The sequence below is a fragment of the Rhinatrema bivittatum genome, chromosome 3 (assembly GCF_901001135.1).
Source record: "Rhinatrema bivittatum chromosome 3, aRhiBiv1.1, whole genome shotgun sequence".
Classification (NCBI taxonomy): Eukaryota; Metazoa; Chordata; class Amphibia; order Gymnophiona; family Rhinatrematidae; genus Rhinatrema; species Rhinatrema bivittatum.
In genome coordinates, this window is record NC_042617.1 from 199,016,424 (window position 1) to 199,037,536 (window position 21,113).

Here is a 21,113-nt window from a genome sequence, read left to right on the forward strand (position 1 = left end):
GCTATCGCCGCATCGAGGGATCCCGAGCCCAGTCCGGAAACCTGGGCAACTCCACTGATTGGTTCACATGAAAAACTGTCACCACTTTAGGAAGAAACAAAGGTACCATTCGCAAGAACACCTTATCCGGCGATATCCGGAGGAATGGATCATGGCACGAGAGCGCCTGCAATTCCGAAATCCTTCTCGCTCAACAGATCGCTACCAAAAGGACCGTCTTCAGAGTAAGGATCTTCAAAGATGTCCGACCCAGAGGCTCGAAAGGCTCCTTGCAAAGGGCCCGTAACACGAGATTGAGGTTACATTCCAGGCAAATACGACGCAGAGGTGGACGGAGATGTTTGACTCCCCGTAGAAAATGCATCACATCCGGATGGGAAGCCAAGGCCTTCCTCTGTATTCTCCCTCTGAGACAGCCCAAAGCGGAAACCTGGACTCGAAGGGAACTATGGGCTAATCCTTTGGATAAACCCACCTGCAAAAAAGAAGATATGGGACACTGAAACCTGAAGAGGGTCCAATCCCTGTTGTCCACACCAGGTCTCAAACACCTTCCATACCCTGGATAGGCTAAAGAGGTAAAGGGCATCACGCTTGAAGAAGCGTGGTAATTACTGGTTCCGAATACCCTTTCACACGCAATCGCCTCCTCTCAAAAGCCAGGCCGCGAGACAGAAGCGATCATCCCGATCGGAAAATATAGGACCCTGACGAAGGAGATCCGGTAGATGGGTCAGGCGTAGCGGTCCGTCCACTGCCAGATGCACCAGATCTGCGAACCATGGGCGGCGAGTCCGCTCTGGAGCCACCATTACCACTGACCCTGCATGGCCCTCTACTCGCCTGAGCACGTTCGCTATCAGCAGCCACGGAGGGAAGACATACAGGAGGACCCCGGTCGGCCACGGACATACCAGGGCATTGAGCCCCACCGTCCCGGACTCCCTCCGGCGGCTGAAGAACCTTTCCGTCTTGGTATTGAGACTCGATGCGATGAGATCGAACTGCGGGGTCCCCCACCACTTGCAGAGGAGCTCCCAGGCCCTCTGAGAGAGTTCCCACTCCTCCGAATCCAACTGTTGCCAGCTGACGTAATCCGCTTGGATGTTGTCAACTCCTGTAACATGGAAGGTGGCGATTCCTTTGAGATGAAGCTCTACCCAGTCAAACAGCAGCTGAGCCTCCTGCGCTACCGTGGGACTCTTGGTTCCCCCTTGGTGGTTGATGAGAGCTACTGTGGTCGAGTTGTCCGAGAAAACTCACACTATCCGAACGCGGACCAAGGGTAGAAACTGCTCCAGAGCTCTGTGCACCGCTCTTGTCTCCAGGCGATTGATGGACCACGTCTAGTCTGACATCAACCAAAGGCCTTGAGCAGACTTGCCCAGACAAACCGCCCCCCAGCCCCGAAGACTTGCATCTGTGGTGACCACCACCCAATCCGGAACCTCGAGAGGCATCCCCATCTCCAGATTGCTCTGCGTCATCCACCAGGCCAGACTTGACCTGGCCGGTTCCATCAGAGACAGGGGCAGAAAATATTGTTGTGACAGAGGATTCCAACAGGACAACAACGCTCTCTGCAGAGGCCTCAAATGGGCAAACGCCCAGGGCACCAGTTCCAATGTGGACACCATCAAGCCCAGGACCAATAAATAATCCCAGACCTTCGGCACCTGTAAACAAAGCAGACGCGCTATCTGACCCTGAATCTTGTTCACCCTGTCATCTGTAAGAAACACTCTGCTCTGCTGGGTGTCGAAACGTGCTCCCAAGTATTCGAGGGAATGGGAGGGGACCAGATGACTCTTCTGCACATTGATGACCCAGCCCAGAGATTCCAGGAGTGACCAAACTCGGTCCATGGACCGCACACACTCCTCCAGTGACTTCGCCCGGATCAGCCATTCGTCCAAGTATGGGTGCACCAGAAATCCCTCCTGTTGCAGAGCTTCCACCACTACCACCATCACCTTCGAAAAGGTCCGTGGGGTGGTGGCCAGCCTGAAAGGAAGCGCTTGAAACTGATAGTGCTGACCTAGAACCATGAATCTGAGAAATGTCTGGTATTCCTGATGGATGGGGATATGAAGATAAGCCTCGGTGAGAACCAGAGATGCCAAAAACTCTCCTCGCCGTACCGCCGCAATTAAGGTGCGCAACGTCTCCATCTGAAAACGTGGTACCTTCAAAACTCTGGTTGACTTTCTTCAGGTCTAAGATAGGTCGGAACGTGCCTTCCTTCTTGGGCACCACGAAATAGATGGAATATCTGCCTTGCCCCTGTTCGGAAACTGGCACCGACACAACCGGCTCCAGACTTAACAACTGCTGAAGCATTTCCTGGACCGCTGCCTGCTTGCTTCAGGAAAGACAACGTGACTCCAGAAAAACCGACCGCAGAGGGCGAGAAAATTCTAAGGCATAGCCGTCTCTCACCATACTCAACCCAACAGTCAGAAGTTATCTTGGTCCACGCCAGCCTGCCCCCGATTACCAGAGACGAGGGGTGGACCTGCCGGATCTCATTGTGAGAACTTATTGCCACCCGCTCCCTGGGTGGATCCGCCTCTAGATGACCTTCCTGACCCACGAAAGGACTGTTGCCTGTGTGAGGACTGTCTTAGTGCCGAGGGCCCCGAGGACCTCGTCTGACAAAAACGCCTTGACTTCCGAAAGCGAGGCCGAGAGGAGAAAGGTTTCTGGCCAGACTTTCAATCCTCTGGCAGCCTATTGCCCTTCTTCTCTCCCAGCGACTTCATCAGACGATCGAGATCCTCAACAAACAGCAGTTTCCCCTGAAAGGGCAGATTACAGAGCTGCGATTTTGATGACAGATCCGCTGACCAGTTACGTAGCCTCAAGTGTCATCTGGTCGCCACCACAGCGCGGGCCGTGGTTCTCACCAGGTCATACAAGGCATCCACGCCATAGAGAAACCCCGCCTTCAGGCGGGCCGCCTGGACTGGGGAAAGAGTCCCGGAGGCTGACTGCTCCTGCGGCTTCTGGACCCAATATAAGCAGGCCAGCTGCATCAGACTTGCACATACCACTGCTCGCAGCTGAGCCCCAGGACCTCAAAAGTTCGCTTGAGATGCACTTCCAATTTCTGATCCTGAACATCCTTCAGAGCGGAAGCTCCAGCAAATGGGACAGTGGTCTTCTTAGTGACTGCCGAAACTGCCGCATCCACCTTCGGGACCTTGAGAACATCCAAATGGTCCTGCAGAAGTGGATAAAGCTTGGACATTGCCCTGCCAACTCGCAGACCCGAGTCAGGGGAATCGCACTCTCGGTTGATCAACTTCAGGATTGTCTTCGGAATTGGGAAAGCGCTGGGGGATCTCCGTAGGCCATCCAGAACCGGATTAACCCTTCAGCATCTGTGGTTGAGTTGTCTGAGAAAACTCGCACCATCCGAACGCAGACCAAGGATAGAAACTGCTCCAGAGCTCTGTGCACCACTCTTGTCTCCAGGCGATTGATGGACCACACCTAGTCTGACGTCAACCAAAGGCCCTGAGCAGACTTGCCCAGACAAACCGCCCCCCAGCCCTGAAGACTTGCATCTGTGGTGACCACCACCCAATCTGGGACCTCGAGAGGCATCCCCGTCTCCAGATTGCTCTGTCATCCACCAGGCCAGACTTGACCTGGCCGGTTCCGTCAGAGACAGGAGCAGAAAATATTGTTGTGACAGAGGATTCCAACGGGACAACAATGCTCTCTGCAGAGGCCTCAAATGGGCAAATGCCCAGGGCACCAGTTCCAACGTGGACGCCATCAAGCTCAGGACCTATAAATAATCCCAGAGTCCCGGAGGCCAAATGCTCCTGCGGCTTCTGGACCCAATACAAACAGGCCTGCTGCATCAGACTTGCACATACCTCCGCTTGCAGGCCGAGCCCCAGGACCTCAAAAGTTCGCTTGAGATGCACTTCCAATTTCTGATCCTGAACATCCTTCAGAGCGGAAGCTCCAGAAAACGGGATAGTAGTCTTCTTAGTGACTGCCGAAACTGCCGCATCCACCTTCGGGACCTTGAGAACATCCAAATGGTCCTGCAGAAGTGGATAAAGCTTGGACATTGCCCTGCCAACTCGCAGACCCGAGTCAGGGGATTCCCACTCTTGGTTGATCAACTTCTGGATTGTCTTCGGAATTGGGAAAGCACTGGGGGATCTCCGTAGGCCATCCAGAACCAGATTAACCTTTCAGCATCTGAATCCTCCAGGGTGAGCTTAATCCCCAACTCCTCTAACACCTGAGGTATAAGCGGGCAAAGCTCCTCTCTCTTGAAGAGACGAATCACCCTCGGATCATCGCCTTCAGCCCCTCCAAGGTCCCCTCTTCCATTTTAGAGCCTCCAGGGTCCAGAGGAGGACCCCCAATCAGGTCCCCATCCCGATCGGCCTCCAAGGAAACCTCCTCCTCCTCCTTAGATTCGTCCGGGTCTTCCGAGTCCGATTCCAAGCTCGCTAGACGTCCTTTAGGAGGCAGGATTCGCGATTTCGCGAAGCCTTTAGGGGGAACCTTCCCCCGCTTCACCGAGTCCACTGGGCTTTCTGTGATACCGCACTTACCTGCCTGCCTAGCCAGGAAGGTCTCGTGCAGCAAAAGTATAAATTCAGGAGAAAACCCCCCCAGGTTCTCCGAAGGGCGCTTGGGGCTGCTAGGGCCCGAGATATCCGGGCCTTTTGCCCTCGGTCGAACCATAGGAGACAGGAGCGGCAAAGACCCCCGGAACCCCGGGGAGAAACCCCCCTATCCGGCTCTGCTTCCGCGGCCATAGCCACTCCCTCCTGTGTCCCAAGCGCCATCACCGCAGTCCGTGGATGCTTCTGTGGCTTTGATTGTCTCTCTGATCCCCCCTCACCCCCTCCAGCACACTCTGTGCAGAGGAGGAGGTCATTCAGGCCGCCCGACGGGCTCCCACAGGCCCTGCAGGTCTCCCTGAGCTGCCTGTCCGTCATGGCAACTCACCAACCAAAAACTAAATGCAAAAGTAAAAACCAACAGGCAATTTCCTTGCCAACCGCGCTGCCACACGGCCCGGATCGCAAGGGGCACACCACGCAGCAGCTGACAAACACTGAAGAGGGTGCATTGCCCCAAGAAATTCCCGCCGGCGTGCAGAACAGGCCGCTGCCTTGGCTGAAAAACTGCGCGGCTCGATCAGCAGGGCAGCCAGCACCCACCGGAGGAAAACTAGCCCGATCGGGGCTACCCTCCTCCACAGAATCCCCCGATCCGCCCACTTACTATCAGGCCTGCACCCGACGATCCCGCGGGGGTGACTGCCTGCCAGACCGCTCAGTCTGCATGCTAGCTTCTGCTGTTGCAAAGCAGTTAGCTGCCGTTTTTTCTTTTTTTTTTTTTTACAAAGCCTTAAAGGTCCAGGCCCACAGAAAAGCAATCCCCCCCCAAAAAAAAAGGTTAAGGGTACTTCCCTGTTCCTGGGCCAGTGGAGAGGCTTCGGTGCCACCGAAGAAACCAGACCACTGGTGTCAGTGGTCCTAGGGTTGCGGGCTGAAGCTGGTCAGGGGCATCCAACCTCCCGTTTGCCCGGCTCAACCCGAGGGATGACCCTTCTTCAGGAGCCTGCCACCTCGGGGAGCAATTTTCCACAAAATATCCAGTCAGTCAGGACTGCAGGGTTAGCACCTCTACCTTCTGCTGGAGGTAGAGAAATACTGAGGGACTGCAGGTGGCACTCTCGTATACGTGGCAGTGCCCAGAGTTTTGTTCTCTACCTCCATCTGCTGGTAGGGATGAATTAAACCCGCTTGTCTGGACTGATCTGGGTATGTTCAGGAATACTATTTATAAACTCAATTATCAGTACAACAAACTATTAAGTGCTAGCTGGGAAGATAATTTTCCTTCAAAAATCTAGATATTATGCTGAGATTATGCTATGATGTGGTTAAGGCAGTTAGTGTACCTGGGTTTAAAAATGGTTTGGATAAGATCCTAGAGGAAAAATCCACAAACTGCTTTGATGGTAATTAATAAGCAACAGTACCTTGTGATTTATCTAATGTTTGGGCACTTGCCAGGTCTTTGGGGCCTGGTTTGGCCTCTGTTGGAAACAGGATGCTGGGCTTGATGGACCCTTGGTCTGACCCAGTATGGCAATTTCCTATGTCCATATCAGAATATAAGAACTCAGGTCCTAGAAGGATTGAGGAGGCCCCGGGGAAGTAGGAAGGAAGCCAGAGTATGCCAGGACCACTTACATTTGATTGGGTTTGTTACCAGCACTGCTAGGTAAGCAGTTTCGTTTTCTGCTTTGCTTTATCTCTGTAAATAAATTGTATATAAGGAAACAGACAGCAGTCTGCTTCCTTTATCTTAGCAATTTCTTTTTTGGCTTTGCCTTATCTCTGTAAATAAATTGTATATGAGGAAACAGCCAGCGTCTGCTTCCTTTATCTTTCTGGCTGTTTCCCCAGTCAGGGCTGGTCCAAGTTACTACACGGCTCCCTTATGCTGGTGAGTCTCCCAGGGCTGCCCATGCATCCCACCTGGAAGGGAGGAATTAAACATGGAAAATGCTAAAAAGAGGGGGGAAAAAATAAAAAACAAACAAACAAGGAGCTGGTGCATGAGAACACCAGCTATCAGAAGAGGAGCATGCAATCCAGCCAGTGGAGTCCACTCACCTGGAACAGAAGAAGGTTGGCAACCAGAAAACAGCAACAGAATATAAATACAGGCAACAGCAGAGGCGGAGGCAGGGGGTGGGAGACAGTATAAATAAATATTTTAGAAATGTACCCAGAGCAAACGATGTGTAAAACATACAAACCACTTACAGAAAATAAACTGTTCCATGTAACACAGATGACACTTTGTAATCTCCTCAGGCATTTTTGCAATACTTTGCACAATCTACATTAATGGACGCCTGGCAAGCAAAAGTAAACACAAGCAGCTATGGGAACTTTTTCTGGGATATACAGTGGGCTTAGGGAAGAGGGCGGGAGGGTAGCAAGGTATGTTAATAAAGAGCACCAATCAGATAAGACTACTGTGCTGCAATTTTCTCTTCAGTCATATAAAATATTTCACACCCAGAAGTAAGATGCCCAACCCTGTTACCCAAGTTCTGTCATATACTTGGACCAAAACATCATTCCAGCAAATTTAATGCAAGGAGCCAGAGATTTTTGTTTTTAATAAGTTAATTTAAACATTGTCCTATCTTCTGTAGCAGCATTACTATTTTACATTGAAATGTTTGAATCAAATTCATAGGATAGCCAAGTTTTAGAATTAAGAATTAAGAGGCAGATTTTAGTTTATAAATGTTCACTATGGGATAGATTTTAAAAGGTTTTAAAACCCAGCGCGCACACATGTACACCTGATTTTTATAACTTGTGCACAATTGTGCATCTTGCATGCGCAGAGCCGCACAGCCTTCCCCAGTTCCCTTCCCCCCCCTTCCCCCCCCCCCCCCCCAGCCCAACTCTAACCGCCCCCAAAATGTTTGTTTTACCTTTTGCGCCTGCCGGCCAACTGCCAGCACGTGATCCCCAGCACAGCAGCAAATATGGTCACTGTGCTGGGAGCCTGACCCTGCCCATGCCCCGCCCCTTTTTGCAAGCCTCGGGACTTATACGCATCCCTGTGATTTATGCGCACCGCCGGGCCTTTTTAAAATAGGCCCGGCGCGCGAAACCTTTTGAAAATCCAGCCCTATATTAGCAGACCAAACTGCTAATTTCAAGCTATTAACCACTCTTCATTGAAACACTCCCATCACTAATCAGAGAGAGAGAGAGACTAACTATCTATAAGGCCCTTGTAGTAGTAAGCTATTTATATCTCTATAGGATGCCCACTCTCTCTCTCTACCTGGTTGAGAGACCATTGTACTACAAATCTCATCTTTGTGTGAGTTTCCTCACACCGAAGGACATCAAATCTTCACAAGAGTGTACTGTTCTGTTCAAACATCTCAATCTGCATATAAAAGTGGCCCCTAACCCCTACACTGCTACCTAAACCTCACCTCGAGTTATTAGGTGGGCCTCCTATAGTAGCATAAATAGCTGCTTACAATGATGCTAGCCCAGAGGCTCTCTCTCCCTCTCTCCTCCTCTGTCCCTCCCCCACTCTCCTCCCACATCTCTGTCCCTCCCCCCACATCTCTGTCTCTCCTCCAGCCTAAAAATGCCCAAAACGGAATTTGCAAAATCACAAATTGCATTATGGGCATAACACACAACATGGCACAGCTTAACGCAATTGAAAAAGATGTTATTTTTGGCGTTAAAACTGTGCCATATTGTGTGTTACGGCTTCACAAAGTGAGAAGCCAGCCCACTTTTCGGAAATCCCACCCCTGGACTCCTCCCCAATCCCTCCCCTTTTACAAATTTGCATCGCACCATGCGTTAAGATGCTTATCATGTGCATTAAGACATTTTCGCACGCATTAAGGCATTTTTCGCATGCGAAAATGCCTTAAACGCATGCAAAAATGCCATAACGCAATTTGAAAAATGACCCTATAAGTTTGTGACTTAGCCAGACAAACAGCAGGATCTGAATTTCTTGCCATGTCAACTGCCACTGATTTATCTGAATAAGTTTTAAAAGGATAATAATATCCTCAGATAAATCAGAGATGTTCTGGGGATGTTCCAATATTCAGCAAAACCCAGGTAAGTCTGGTTATGTTGGAGAGCAGTCCTAAAGTTATCTGGCTAACTTGTACTTTATAGGGGTATATTCAGCAGAACACCTAAGCATCTGCATTCCACTGAATATCTGAGTAAAGTTATCAGATAACTTTATCTGCTTAACTTACCCACTTGCTGGCTCCCTGAATATTGACCTTGGTCTAATTAATTATTTTCAATAAGGTGCATATTCAAAAGCTTTTAGCTGGCTAACTGAGAAGTTATCTGGCAAAATGAAAATTGTGCACTTCTCCCCTACATAAGTTAGGGGCATTTCAGGAGCGTAACTGTGAGGAGTTGAGTTAGCCAGATACATTATCCGGCTAACTCCAAAATTCAGATTTAGATGGATAACTTATCCAGCTAACTCTGGTCAGCCTGAAAAGTTAGCTGGAGAAACTTATCCAGCTAATCTTAGGATAGCCGGTTATATTCAGTGGTGCAGCTGCACTGCTCAATATACAGCACCAGGTAGCCGGCTACGTTTATCCAGCTAACCAGCAGGTCCGCACAGTGGCTGAATATGGACTTCAATGAGTATAGTGAAAGGACTGACTGTGGTAACTAGTGTTGTCACTGGTTAAAATTAGGCCAGAAGTGTGATGATAATCCTGTCGTGTGTCAAATCTATTTCCCTATTAAAGTGTCATCACCCCCCAGGTTTTCTTCCAGGGTTCTCTCTTCTAGCTCTTAGGCCAGCCTGCCTCCTCTGCCCATAAAAAGTAACAAAGAATGCAATCTCAAGATCATAGAATCATTTTTTGCTAGACTGTCCTTTTTGTTATTAGTATGAAAAGGGAATGAGGCATCTAGGAATGCTGTAAAAGTTATTTTTTTCCAGCAGGTTTGGTTTGTTTTCAACTCACTGTCAACAGGGTGATGGGCAGAGCAAAGGATGACATACTAAGACATGAGATAAACTTCCCCTAGAAATAATGGGGAACTGCCCTATGCTACCCCAGGGCATCATCATCTTCTCTGCAAGCCCTGTCTTCTAGGTGAGACTCTGCAAGCCCTGTCTTCTAGGTGAGACTAGGATAAATATAAGGCGCAGGCACTCTGCTACATCCCCTAACTACTTGCCTGGTACAGGCAGCCTACACATACACATTTCCTATACCAGTTCCAGGATGATGGATATGTCGTAAATTTCAAAATAGTAACCTACCGAAACACGTGATTCCATTTCCCCGGAAGCCTGCTGTGCATTCACAGGTGAATTGATTTCCTTGCCCGGGGCGGCAGGCGGCATTGGTGTCACAACCATGAGTGCCAGTGTAGCAAGGATTGCGATTTGTCTCAGCAGAACCATCTGGCAGAGAAGAGAAAGTGCATTATTTTACTTTCTTGCCAAGAAAGAAAACAAGTTCGGGATGAAATATGGAATATTAAAAGCTCCTAAAACTAGAGATACTGCAGCAAAACATTCTTGTGAGGGCTATAAAATTTCTCATTGTGTTCATTAGCATATTCGCCATTTCTTTTTTTTTTATTTCTATTAGTTATCATAGCCCTGACAAAAAACCATAGGCAATTTGCCAAAGGTTTAGGAGGCTAACTCAGATGCCTACATTTAAGCACTCAGCTTTATTTTTGTTTTTGTCAGCCCTTGTGTGTTTCCTAATGCCATATTCTCTCAGGGTTTCCCTTTCCTATCACGCCTCCAGTGCAGGGCCGGAGAGAGCAGGAATTAGGCCCGTACCAGCTAAGAAAAGTAGGCCCCTATGTAAGATTCTGATGTGATACTTAAGGGAAATTGTTTTCTAAATTTCCCAAATAATTTGTATTTATTTAAGAAGGCTTTATGAGCTTTTTTGTTAGCAAATTCTTCAATTACAATTGAACATTTTATTTATACATGTTAGAAATAGATATATTTAGCTTTTTTTTTTTTTAATTTTGCCCAACAAAAGTAGGCCCCTTTAACATTGTAGGCCCTAGCCAAATGGTCCTGCTGGCACCCCCTCTCTCCTGGAGTGCTCCAGTGTGAAGGTCCACCTGTAACATTCTCTTGTTCTAGTTAAGTCAAAGCTACAATCTGAAGCAAGGAGAAAAATCAGACCATGAGGGCAATTGTCAGAGCAATCTAAGGAACAGCCCTGAAGACAAACTGCAACCAACTCAAAGAATGTACCGGCTTTCTCAACATGCCTATGTTTAACTGGATTAAAAAGAAGCCTTCTCATGTTCACATTAGATTTTCAAATGTACAAGAATTGTTTTGCCCCCGTCTGATGCCTGCATAAATAGCAAGTGCAAAGTATATGGGTACCTGGCAAGCAATTTTCAAAAGGAAATTACCCACTTTAAAAACTGCCAACAAGTACACGGATTCAAAAGTACCCATGTACCATATCCATTGGACAACTTACTCAAAATTGTCCCCCTTCCTTTCCCATAAACACACAGGAAAAGGAGAGAGGCAGAAAGAACTCAGCATATGAGGGGGCTCCATAAGATGCTGGTGCCTCCTCCCCTGCCCCTAGCATGGCACAGCTATCCTTTTAGCATGCACTCACCTGGGCACCAAGAGTTTTTTTTAACTCCGGGCGCAAGCATACCAAAATGGAGTCAGCATCATAACGGGAGCAGGAAGTAAAAACACTTTTCTGTGCTCTCACTGCCCCTTCTGTCTCTTACGGCCAGTTGACTCGAAGACATAAATCACAGGTGGCGGGAGAAGTGGTAACACACAGAGAAGCATTTCCTGCCTGTGCCCGCTGTGCTGCCAGTGTGGTGCTAGCACCATTTTAAGTCAATGAGAGAGAGAGAGAGAGAGCACAAAAGACAGGAAGGGTTGTGAATGATGTGACAGAGAGAGGGCAGTGGGAATGGTAAATAGCAACAGCTAGTACTCATATGGCATGGGGGAACTGTGCCTGTGGTTAGAGGAGTAGGGAGGAACCAGAAGGAACCTGCTGGTTCACTCACATGGGAAGACGAGGAACGAGCTATTTTCTAAAAAGCTCTACGTCCTTGCAATATAACATGCGGTTTTAACATACTTTCACCAAAAGGCTTCTGAGAGTCTACTTCTGTATCAACTTCCCCTATCAAGACAGCACAAGGGTCAAATTTCATTAAGTGAATTTTCATTCTAGAAAATAGTACAACTTAAAGTTCCAAAGGCTTATGTAACACCTTAAATGTGGAAAAAATAAAATTACAATGGCTACATTATATACAAATGTTCCCAATGTAGGTAAATATCTCTATATTCAAGAAAATTGGTGGAAGATAATTCTTAGCTTGTTTCTTCAAGATGAATGAAGACTATAATACATACCACTGATTGGGCCAATTGAGTTGGTCATTGCATATCGTAGAATTTGTTCTTCTTTGTTATACAGGACAAAAATGCGATCCACTGAAAGCTGCTGTGTAGCAGGAATCGTATTTTGTGTAGTGTCGTAGATGCATTCCTGAAAAGACATGGTCTGTTTCCACTGATAGGTGTAAGTCTGCGAGTTGCCCTCTGGAAACTCCACTGTGTATTCCCTGGCTGATGAAGACGTGATAACTGGCATGCAATAAATACAATATTAGAAAGGAAAGAAATGGGGCATACTGTTCTACCATTGTTAAACATCTAGTAATTATTCATGGCAATATTACAGGACAGGCAATTCACAGGATCACATTCTATAGCAGGGTACAGCACACTGATCCTAATATTTCATCTATTTTACCGGCGAAAGAAGTGACTCGGCCGCCTCGAGCTTCGGAGACCGGAGACTTTTAAATAGATTTCTACCTTACCTTGTCTCTGCGCTTCCCGGTTTCGTTCCGGGCGGTCTCCGGCTGCGGGGGGAGAGGGAAAATACCTTCACCACCACGCTCGAGGTTGCACCCGCTGCCTCTCAGCCTCACCTGATGTCGGGGGCCAGGTCCCTGCTGAGGGTCAGCCGCCGGACCAAGGCTTACCTCCGAGGGATCGCGGAAATCACCTCGGGAATCTCGACTGAGGGAGGGACCCAATGGGTGTCACCGCAGGAGAGCGGGGCTCGTCTATAGAAGTAAGATTTCTTCTTAATTTGGATTTCTTTGGTAAAATTCACTCTAACGCTGTGCTAGCGTGCATAGAGTCCCTAACTGCTATGGAGACGGAAAATACTGAAGAGCTGCACTTCCTGCAGGGGTATATGTACTAGGGCTGACGTCAGATTGAAATCTGATCCGTCTCCAACTGCTATCAGGAGTACACTATAACCATTGGTTCTGAGTCCATCTGCTACAAGCTAGGTAATCTTTATTTAAATGAGATGTTGCGCTAATAAGAAGGTGCTAGGGACATTAGCGCGTCCCTAGCGCCTCCTTATTAGCGACGAGGTGGCTGTCAGCGGGTCCCAACAACTGACGCTCTATTTTACCGGCATCGGTTTCCAAACCCGCTGGCAGCCACAGGTTAGGAAAACGGACACCGTTAAAATTGAGCGTCCTTTTTTCTAACCCGCTGACCGGCGGGCAGATTTTTATTTATTTTTTAAATTTTTGGTTCCTCAGGCTTACAGGATGTACAGAAAAGCAGTATTTTCTTCTTTTCTGTACACTTTCTGGGTTGCTTAGAATTTAATGCCGACTTGGCTGTGCGCGCTTCTTTTAAAATCTACCCCTTATTGCTCCTAAGTTTCAGTACCTACAATTTTTGATCCTGTCATAACCCTTAAGTGATGGCTTCTCTGGCACATAAATGCATGTGTCATGTCTTTTGTAAAATATCATCCTCAGCAGAGATTTTAGATTGGTGAAAAACAGCTTTGAGGGCACCAGTCTTTAAAGATTAATTTGTGCAGTGAAAAATAAACCAGACAGACATTTAAATCATAGAGAAGACCCAAAAGAATGTTCTTTTGTTCAAATGACACACTGTCACTAAATCCTACTAATAAACATTTACAAATTAAAACCGCTGAGTTATAAATACAGTCTCTTATCTCGTTGATAATGTTCCAGACACTAAGGGGCCGATGCAATATTAAATGCGGAAAGCGGGCGCCCGCTTTCTTAACATGCGCATGGCGTCCGCAAGGGGAGCGCAATGCAATAAACAAATTAGGGGGTCGCGCTAGCAAGGATGCGTTAGGGTCGCTTGCGTGACCTTAGCACCTCCTTGCTAATGCGACCCCGCGGTTACCGGTGGTCTGCCGGTTATGAACACCAACGCCAATAAACGTGACAGAGTATATCGGCATCGGTCTTCAAAGCGGCCAGCAGAGGGTTTTTTTTCTTTTTTTTAAACTTTTAAAGAAGTACAGAAAAGCAGTTTTTTCTGCTTTTCTGTACTTCTTTTCAATGCACTCAGCTATTAATTCCCACTCCAGTCAGGCGTTAATAGCTCAGCGATAAATGTGCGTTTGAGACGCAAATATATTTTTTTGCATTCAAGTGAATTAGTAATAGCCTCCGAGTCGGACACGTGTTAAATAGGAGCTAATCCCCCTATTGCATTAGGGGGTGGATTAGCGCCTATTTAACCCATGTCCGACTGCGGGTTATACAGTGCGCTCAGCTGAACGCACTGTATTGCATCGGCCTATAAAACTGGCCACACAATGTACATAAACATGTCACTATTCCTAGAACAAATTACTAAGGCAAGATGTGCCTTATTTCCTGAGTGCTAGGTTTGTCAAATGATGCTTCAGATCATCTTTACTGAGCGACATAACTTACCAGAGCTTGAGGAATGATAAAGCTCAGTGTATGGTTCAAGTTGGACCGTTGACCCAAAGGGAATTTTGGGCACTCTTCCTTCTAGCTCGGTACTGATGGTGAGATGGCCATGTTCATCGATACCGGTGAACTGCTGCTTAATAACCAACCTCTCATTACCAGGTAGGAAGGTAACTTCAGCTTGCCTTGTAAACTCTCCACCTATAAAGCAAGATGAATTAAAAAAAAATTGTAATGCTCTAGAAGTATGAAGGAACATTTAAGACACTGGGATGATATCTTGTTTCATGGGCAGACTGAATAGATTTGGTCAAGATGACCATTCTCCCAAAACTGTTAAACCTTTTTCAGCATATAGCACGCACCATCCCAGTACAAGTGCTTTGTGACCTACACAGCAAAGAGAGTAAATGTATTTGGAAACATAAACTGGCAAGAATAAAGTGGAGTACTCTTTAGCTTCCCAAAACACAGGAGGGTATGACCTTACCTAACTTTAGGTTTTATTATTGGGCGACGTGTCTGCTGTTTGAAACACTGGCTTGCAATAAAAACCCAGGGTGGCTGGACATAGAAAAGGAACAAGCTTGCGAGGCAGGTTTAGCTGGACTCTTGTTCATGCCTGCTTCTTGCCCTTTGGGCAGCCATATATGTAGGAACAGTCCAGTCCTTGCACATACCTTGCAAATTTGGAGGCAGGCCATTAAATACTTGGGTGGCAATGAAGAGATGCTCCCGCCTACTTCTCCCATTTACAAAAATTCCAACATCTCGGGATGCACTTTTTCCCCTGCTTTTAAACTTTGGAGGGCATAAGGGCTTGAGGTTGGTGGCTTAGCTGTAGGGAAAGCACAGGTTTCTTACAATTCGAGAACTAGTAGAAGATTTTGAGCTGGAAGATGATTCGCAAGTATACTACCTGCAGTTAAGAAGAGCTTTGGGTAACAGATTATTCCATAGAAATCAGAAAAATTGGTTACAAAACTTATTGCATTAATTATAACAACAAAAAAACAAAGCAAAGGCAAAAATAATCTTTGATTCAAATACCCCATAAAAATATTTTTAAACATTTCCAGTATAAATTGAAACAACTTTATTTTCCAAATTTCCAACAAATAATTCATATACATTCCAAATCTCCTATATCAAACATATAACCTGGCCATCCTAACCACTTAGACAAACCAGGGCCCACACAACACCACAAAAAAAAAAAAAGTCTTACACAAACACAAAACAAAGACTCACAAAAAAAATCTTAGAAAAAATTAAAAAGGTTTATCCAACAACCCAGATAAAAAAAAAAACAAACCAAACAAACCCCAAAATGGATTTCAGTGTTCCAGCCAGTGATCCTATCACTCAATCAATCTGAAGAGCTAACAACTGAAAAGCCTGTGTCCAAAGGTGCTGCACCAGCTCCCCACATAAGGGGCTGATACTCCTCTAAGGTGCTTACAGAACTTGTAAAGAAGAGAACAGCTTAAATCTGTAAGTCACTGCACTGTATCCGATAAAAGGCTTCAGTCTGCAGATCTAACATAATGCCCAACGTGCTCTGAGACAAAACCTTTGAAGAAGCTGTGACATTGGTGGAACATGTTGGGTATTATGTAAGATCTGCAGACTGAAGCCTTTTATCGGATATAGTGCAGTGACTTACAGATTTAAGCTGTTCTCTTCTTTACAAGTTCTGCAAGCACCTTAGAGGAATATCAGCCCCTTAAGTGGGAAGCATTGTGAATGTGCAGTGCCTTTGCTTTATAAGCTGCTACTTCTTCAAACTGAGTCTGTTTTGTGTAAGTCTTTTTTTTTTTTTTGTGGGGTTGTCTGGGCCCTGGTTAGATTGGTCAGGTTATATGTTTGACATAGGAGATTTGTGATATATATTAATAATTTGCTGTAAATTTGGAAAATAAAAGTTGTTTCAATTTATATTGGAATTGTTTAGTTCCTTTTGTGAGGGAACAGTCCTCTGTTCAGGAACATATGGGGTAATTCTCATCCTTTAAATTCCTCTAGCACCAGCTTGGGTACCACTGCTATAGATGCATAAATATCACTGTGGGGTGGCAAATGCCACTCCAAAAAAAAAAAAAATGGCTTGCCAAACCAGTCAGAGCCGGCACTTCCATAGCAAGTCTCATGATGAGCGATGGTGGTGCTCCATTAGAATGATGGCTGCCACTGCCTTCTTCTCTTTGCCTGAGCTAAGCAGCATGGAATGAGCCGGCAAGAACAGAAGCAGCAGCAGATGAATTAATGGATCACAGGAGAAGGTGGGGGATACCAGATGGTATGCCCTCAAGATGAAGTTGTAGCAGGACAAACATTTCACTGGTGCACTGCTGACACTGCAAGCCTCTCCTCTTTTTCTGAGTCCAGCAGCAATGATGCCTTACCCTGGACAAAATAATCATGGCAGTATTGCTGCATTGTTTTGTCTTGCAGTAAAACGTCTGTGAGGATGCCAGCACCGCACCCCAAATCCTTATTGCACGAAAGCCCCCACCCCACTTTACAATGCAAATGTAGGCTGGTAGACCCCCCCCCAAGTCAACCCCCTCCTTCCTTTACAACACAAAAGTAAGCCGTTAGGGCCCCCAACTCCAAATGGCAAAAAAATAAATCATTGCTAGCCTAGTGGCCTCATAAGCTGGACCTCCACCCCAGACCCCAACCCCCAATATCTTTAAATTTGTAATTCCATAAATGCTGAGGGCTCTGGGCACCCCCCTAGCCCAATCAGCACCATAATCCAAAATGGCATCGACGAAACCATTCCTCTGTCATGTGACAGGGACAGTTGGATTATGGTGCCAACCAGGCACAGGGCAAGGGGCATCCTGGGCCCTCAATTTTTGCGGAATTACAGATTTGAAGGTTTTGGGGTTGAGGGGTGTGGTGAAAGGGGGGACCACTAGGGCACCAATGGGTTTTTTTTGCCATTTGGGATTGGGAGGTTTTGATGGGGGGGGGGCCCCTACAAGTCCACTTTTGTATTGTAAAGGGGGGTGCCCTACCAGCCTACTTTTCAGGCCGATGCAATAAAGTGCATATAATAAACATGTGTCCACACTGGGTGCCCGTTTTTTTAATGTGTGCACACCCACCTCTCCTGGGCGCCTGATGCAATATGTAAATGAGCTGCTACAAAGGACACGCTAGGGATAAATTGTTCCTCCCATCAGGTGCCCAAGAGATGTGGCTGGGTGTGGGCTTCCAAAATGGACGCTCAATTTATGAGAATCCCGCGGCAGCGAATTTACCAGCACAATATACATGGCCTGGAATGTGTATATTGTGCATGTGTATTGTGCGCCCAGACATTTTTTTTTCCTTCAAGCCTTTTTTTTTTTCCCCAGGATGCTGCTTTCTGTGGTTCCTCCTACTTATATCGCAACAATCCCAGGTAGGAGGAACCACAGAAAAGCAGTATTTTGTTTTTAAGTAGACCCCCTTGACATGCAGCAAGAATTTACACCTGCTCTGGGGCAGGCGTACAATTTGATGGGTTAAAAAAACGCACCTTGGGTGCACAGCGATGTTTTGCATCGCGAGGTAATAGCTAATAGCCTCATCTACGTGCCATTTACATGTGATGAGCACTATTAGCTACCCCTTTGTTGGGACTCGTGTTTTGTAAGCACTGCTCCTCTTATTGCATTGGGTGTTATGGACGCGCGTCCATAATGTGCATCCAATCGCTCATTAACCTGTGCGATAGACAGGGGGCATTTCATTGCATCGACCTCTTTGTATTTTAAGGGGGGGACGGGAGATTCATGTAATAAGGAACTGGGGGGCAGGGGCGTTGTCATTGCATTGCTGCTTTGACTTATTTATGGAATCTTTGATGCCGTGACCACCTTAATTGGCGGCCATGGGATGGGGAGGTATCTAAGATGACCCCCCGGTGAGGTTTGGTATTCTTTTGGGGGGACGAGTTCTTGTGCAGCATGGTTCTTGAAACTTACCACAGGAACACTGGGAAGCGCATTAGGCTCTTGATGCTCCTGCAGTAGATTAGTGTTTTTCAAATAATTATAGAAAAAATAACATGGCTGACAAATTTCTAAGTAAATTGTATTACTTTCTTTACATGAGTATGAACTGCTTTGCATGGATTTGCAAACTTCATGCATGCAAATGCCATGCAAAGCAGCTGATTGTAATAGGGGAAGGAACCAGGCCTAAAATAAGCACAATACCATGATAGGGCTATAATCGTGTGACAAATAGAATTTATTATGTGACACACACTGTTTAATGCATGTTATAGCCCTAACACGGCTTAATAAATCTCCCTCTGAGATGGCATCACGCCTAGTAGGCACGAGGTAGGCACAGAGGGGACTGAAAGAGAATGCTGCTGCTGCTTATGCTTTCAGAGGGGGAGAAGAGTAAGATTGCATGGGTGTGTAATTGAGTGGGAGAGCGAGCATGTGAGTATGAGTTAGTATGTGTGTATGTGAGTGAGGGATAGAGTGCACACATGTATGTGTGTGTGTGTGCAAGTGAGGGACAGAGCGAGCACATATGTGTGTGTGAGGAAGAGCAAATGTATCATTTTCATAAATCCCACCCAAATTCCTCCCTAATCCTTCCCAAAATTTGCATTCATGCCGTGCGCTAGCGTTATCGCATGCGTTATGGCGTTAACACGAGCGTTAAAGCCATAACGCATATTGATGAATAACCCTGTGTATTAGAAAATCTAGCAATTGTTTTAATGCAAGTATCTGGCTCTGTGGCTATTTCCAGCAATCTGGCAATGGTCTACTAAAGGCCACAAGCAGTAAACTGCCACACTTTAAAGTATTCTGCTTTCGAAGGAATCAATAACACAGAATTTCTCAGCCTTGCAATAAAAATAAAGCAATAAGTATTTGTTCAAAAATAGAAAATTAGTAAACCAGTCAAAATGTCAAAGAACAATGTTTTAAAACATCCTTTAAATAGCTGTAAGGCAGCTTGGGTCTTACTATGATGATAAATGGTGTCTATCTCTAACCTTAAGATTTTTCCAGCAAGGGAAAGTTCTGGGAGAGGTGTATCTAGGTGGTGAATGAAAGGGTAGTCCTTCCCACAGTGGGGATGGGTTGTGAAGAAGGTATTTGTGGTGTCTCCACGACCACTAAGGAGGAGTTTTGACGGGAAGGATTTCTGAGGCTTAGGAGTTTGCTGTCTTGGAGCTTTAGACTTTGAAATATTCAGGGCTAGAGAGTTGCTATGAAAATTTGGAAGGAGCAAAGGGAGCTCTTTCAGTATGAGCCAAGGGCCATCTGGAAAGTTAGGGACCCTTCAGTCAACAAGGAAGCCAATCTGCCTGGGGAAGCCCACAGCTGGAACTGTGATTACAGAAGAAAGATTCTTCTCAGTTTCTTCACTGGGGTCTAGAGGAAGTAAGGGGCCTTAGTGGGAGTCCGAGAGGGTGAAATTCATTTGGACTGCGCTCAAGAATTGCAGGAAAAGAACTGTGAGTAACAGCTGTGAAGTTTATTAGTGACTAGAATTGAGAAGCCTTTTCTGGCTTCAAGTACTGAATTTTTCATCTTTTTTTTTTTCTGACTTTCTGGACTTTGAAATTTGGACTCAGAAATAAATAATGTTTTTCTATTTTGGAACAACACTATTGATGTGGACTCCTGTTTTTTGTGTGACTACCTTTGTGCTCCATAGCAATGGCTATTCCCCAGTGGAGGGAGCCCTGTGCCGGGGTTGCAGATAGGTTTTACCATCCCTGCAGTGCCCAAAGGTAACCCCTGAGAAAGGGGAGGGGGATGTTACAGTGACAATAAAATAGATATCTAAAAATTATCCAGCAAGTTGTCTTATTGTTGGGTAAATTTTAGAGGACGTAGAATATAGGGTTACTTTAGATCTAAGAAATATACCAACTAAATTATTTAAATGGTTTCACACCACCTCTATAACAGAAAGATACAAAAAAGGAACCAGCCAGTATCAGGGTAGATCTTAGCTTATAATAAAAATATGTGACGTTACCTGTAATGCTGAATCCATTTTTATACTGTGGCTGCTCCAGTGCAAACATCCACCCAATGACACCTCCAACAGAGGCAAGAGGAAGCAAGGAATAGCCCAGTGACTCTGAGATGGTGCTAATGGCAGTATAAGCACGCCCATCATTTACCACAACGTAGGAATGGAGGTCGATGTTCTCAAACACCACAGGCACGGCGGTATTTCCCACAAAGAGTCTCCCTTTCACTTTTCCATTCACACGCTGAGGTGTTCCTGAAAAGAAATAGAGACATTTCTAATTTGGGCAACCACTTGCATTGTATTATTTCACATTATCACACTACATTATTATGTGTTGTCAAGAGGACAGCGATACCAAACTTGTGACTGTTTAGAACACATTGTATGCCTCTTCCACAACAGATCATCGTTTTAAAAAGAGCCGGCGCATATTCTAAAGCATTATTTTAAGCCGCTAAAGCACCGCTATAGATAAACTTCAATGGTGCATTAAGCTCAATTAAAAAACGCATGTATCACATCATTTGGTCCAACTAAAAAAACCATTACTTACATTATGTGCAAACAGCTAATATCTCCACCATAGTTAATTTTGTCTACCAAAGATGAAGTAGGAACCGGAAGTTATTTAAATATTCCCATGTCAGGACTAATGACTGACAAACAAGCGATTTGACAGCGCAAGTTACCCAACAAGAACTGGCATGGACATATCTTGACATAGCAGAAGTGCAT

General features: G+C 46.1%; 1 protein-coding gene across 2 annotated transcripts in view; it reads right to left on the reverse strand.

Moving 5' to 3' along the window:
* NID1 (nidogen 1) overlaps positions 1-21,113 on the reverse strand; it is a 201,589-nt gene that overhangs the window by 105,994 nt on the left and 74,482 nt on the right. For both annotated transcript variants that reach the window (XM_029594103.1, XM_029594102.1), the window contains exons 6-9: positions 20,379-20,630; positions 14,367-14,567; positions 11,980-12,213; positions 9,862-10,005 (exon numbers count right to left, since the gene is read on the reverse strand). In XM_029594103.1, the coding sequence (XP_029449963.1) occupies positions 9,862-10,005; positions 11,980-12,213; positions 14,367-14,567; positions 20,379-20,630 (831 nt within the window). The remainder of the gene's footprint in view (positions 1-9,861; positions 10,006-11,979; positions 12,214-14,366; positions 14,568-20,378; positions 20,631-21,113) is intronic.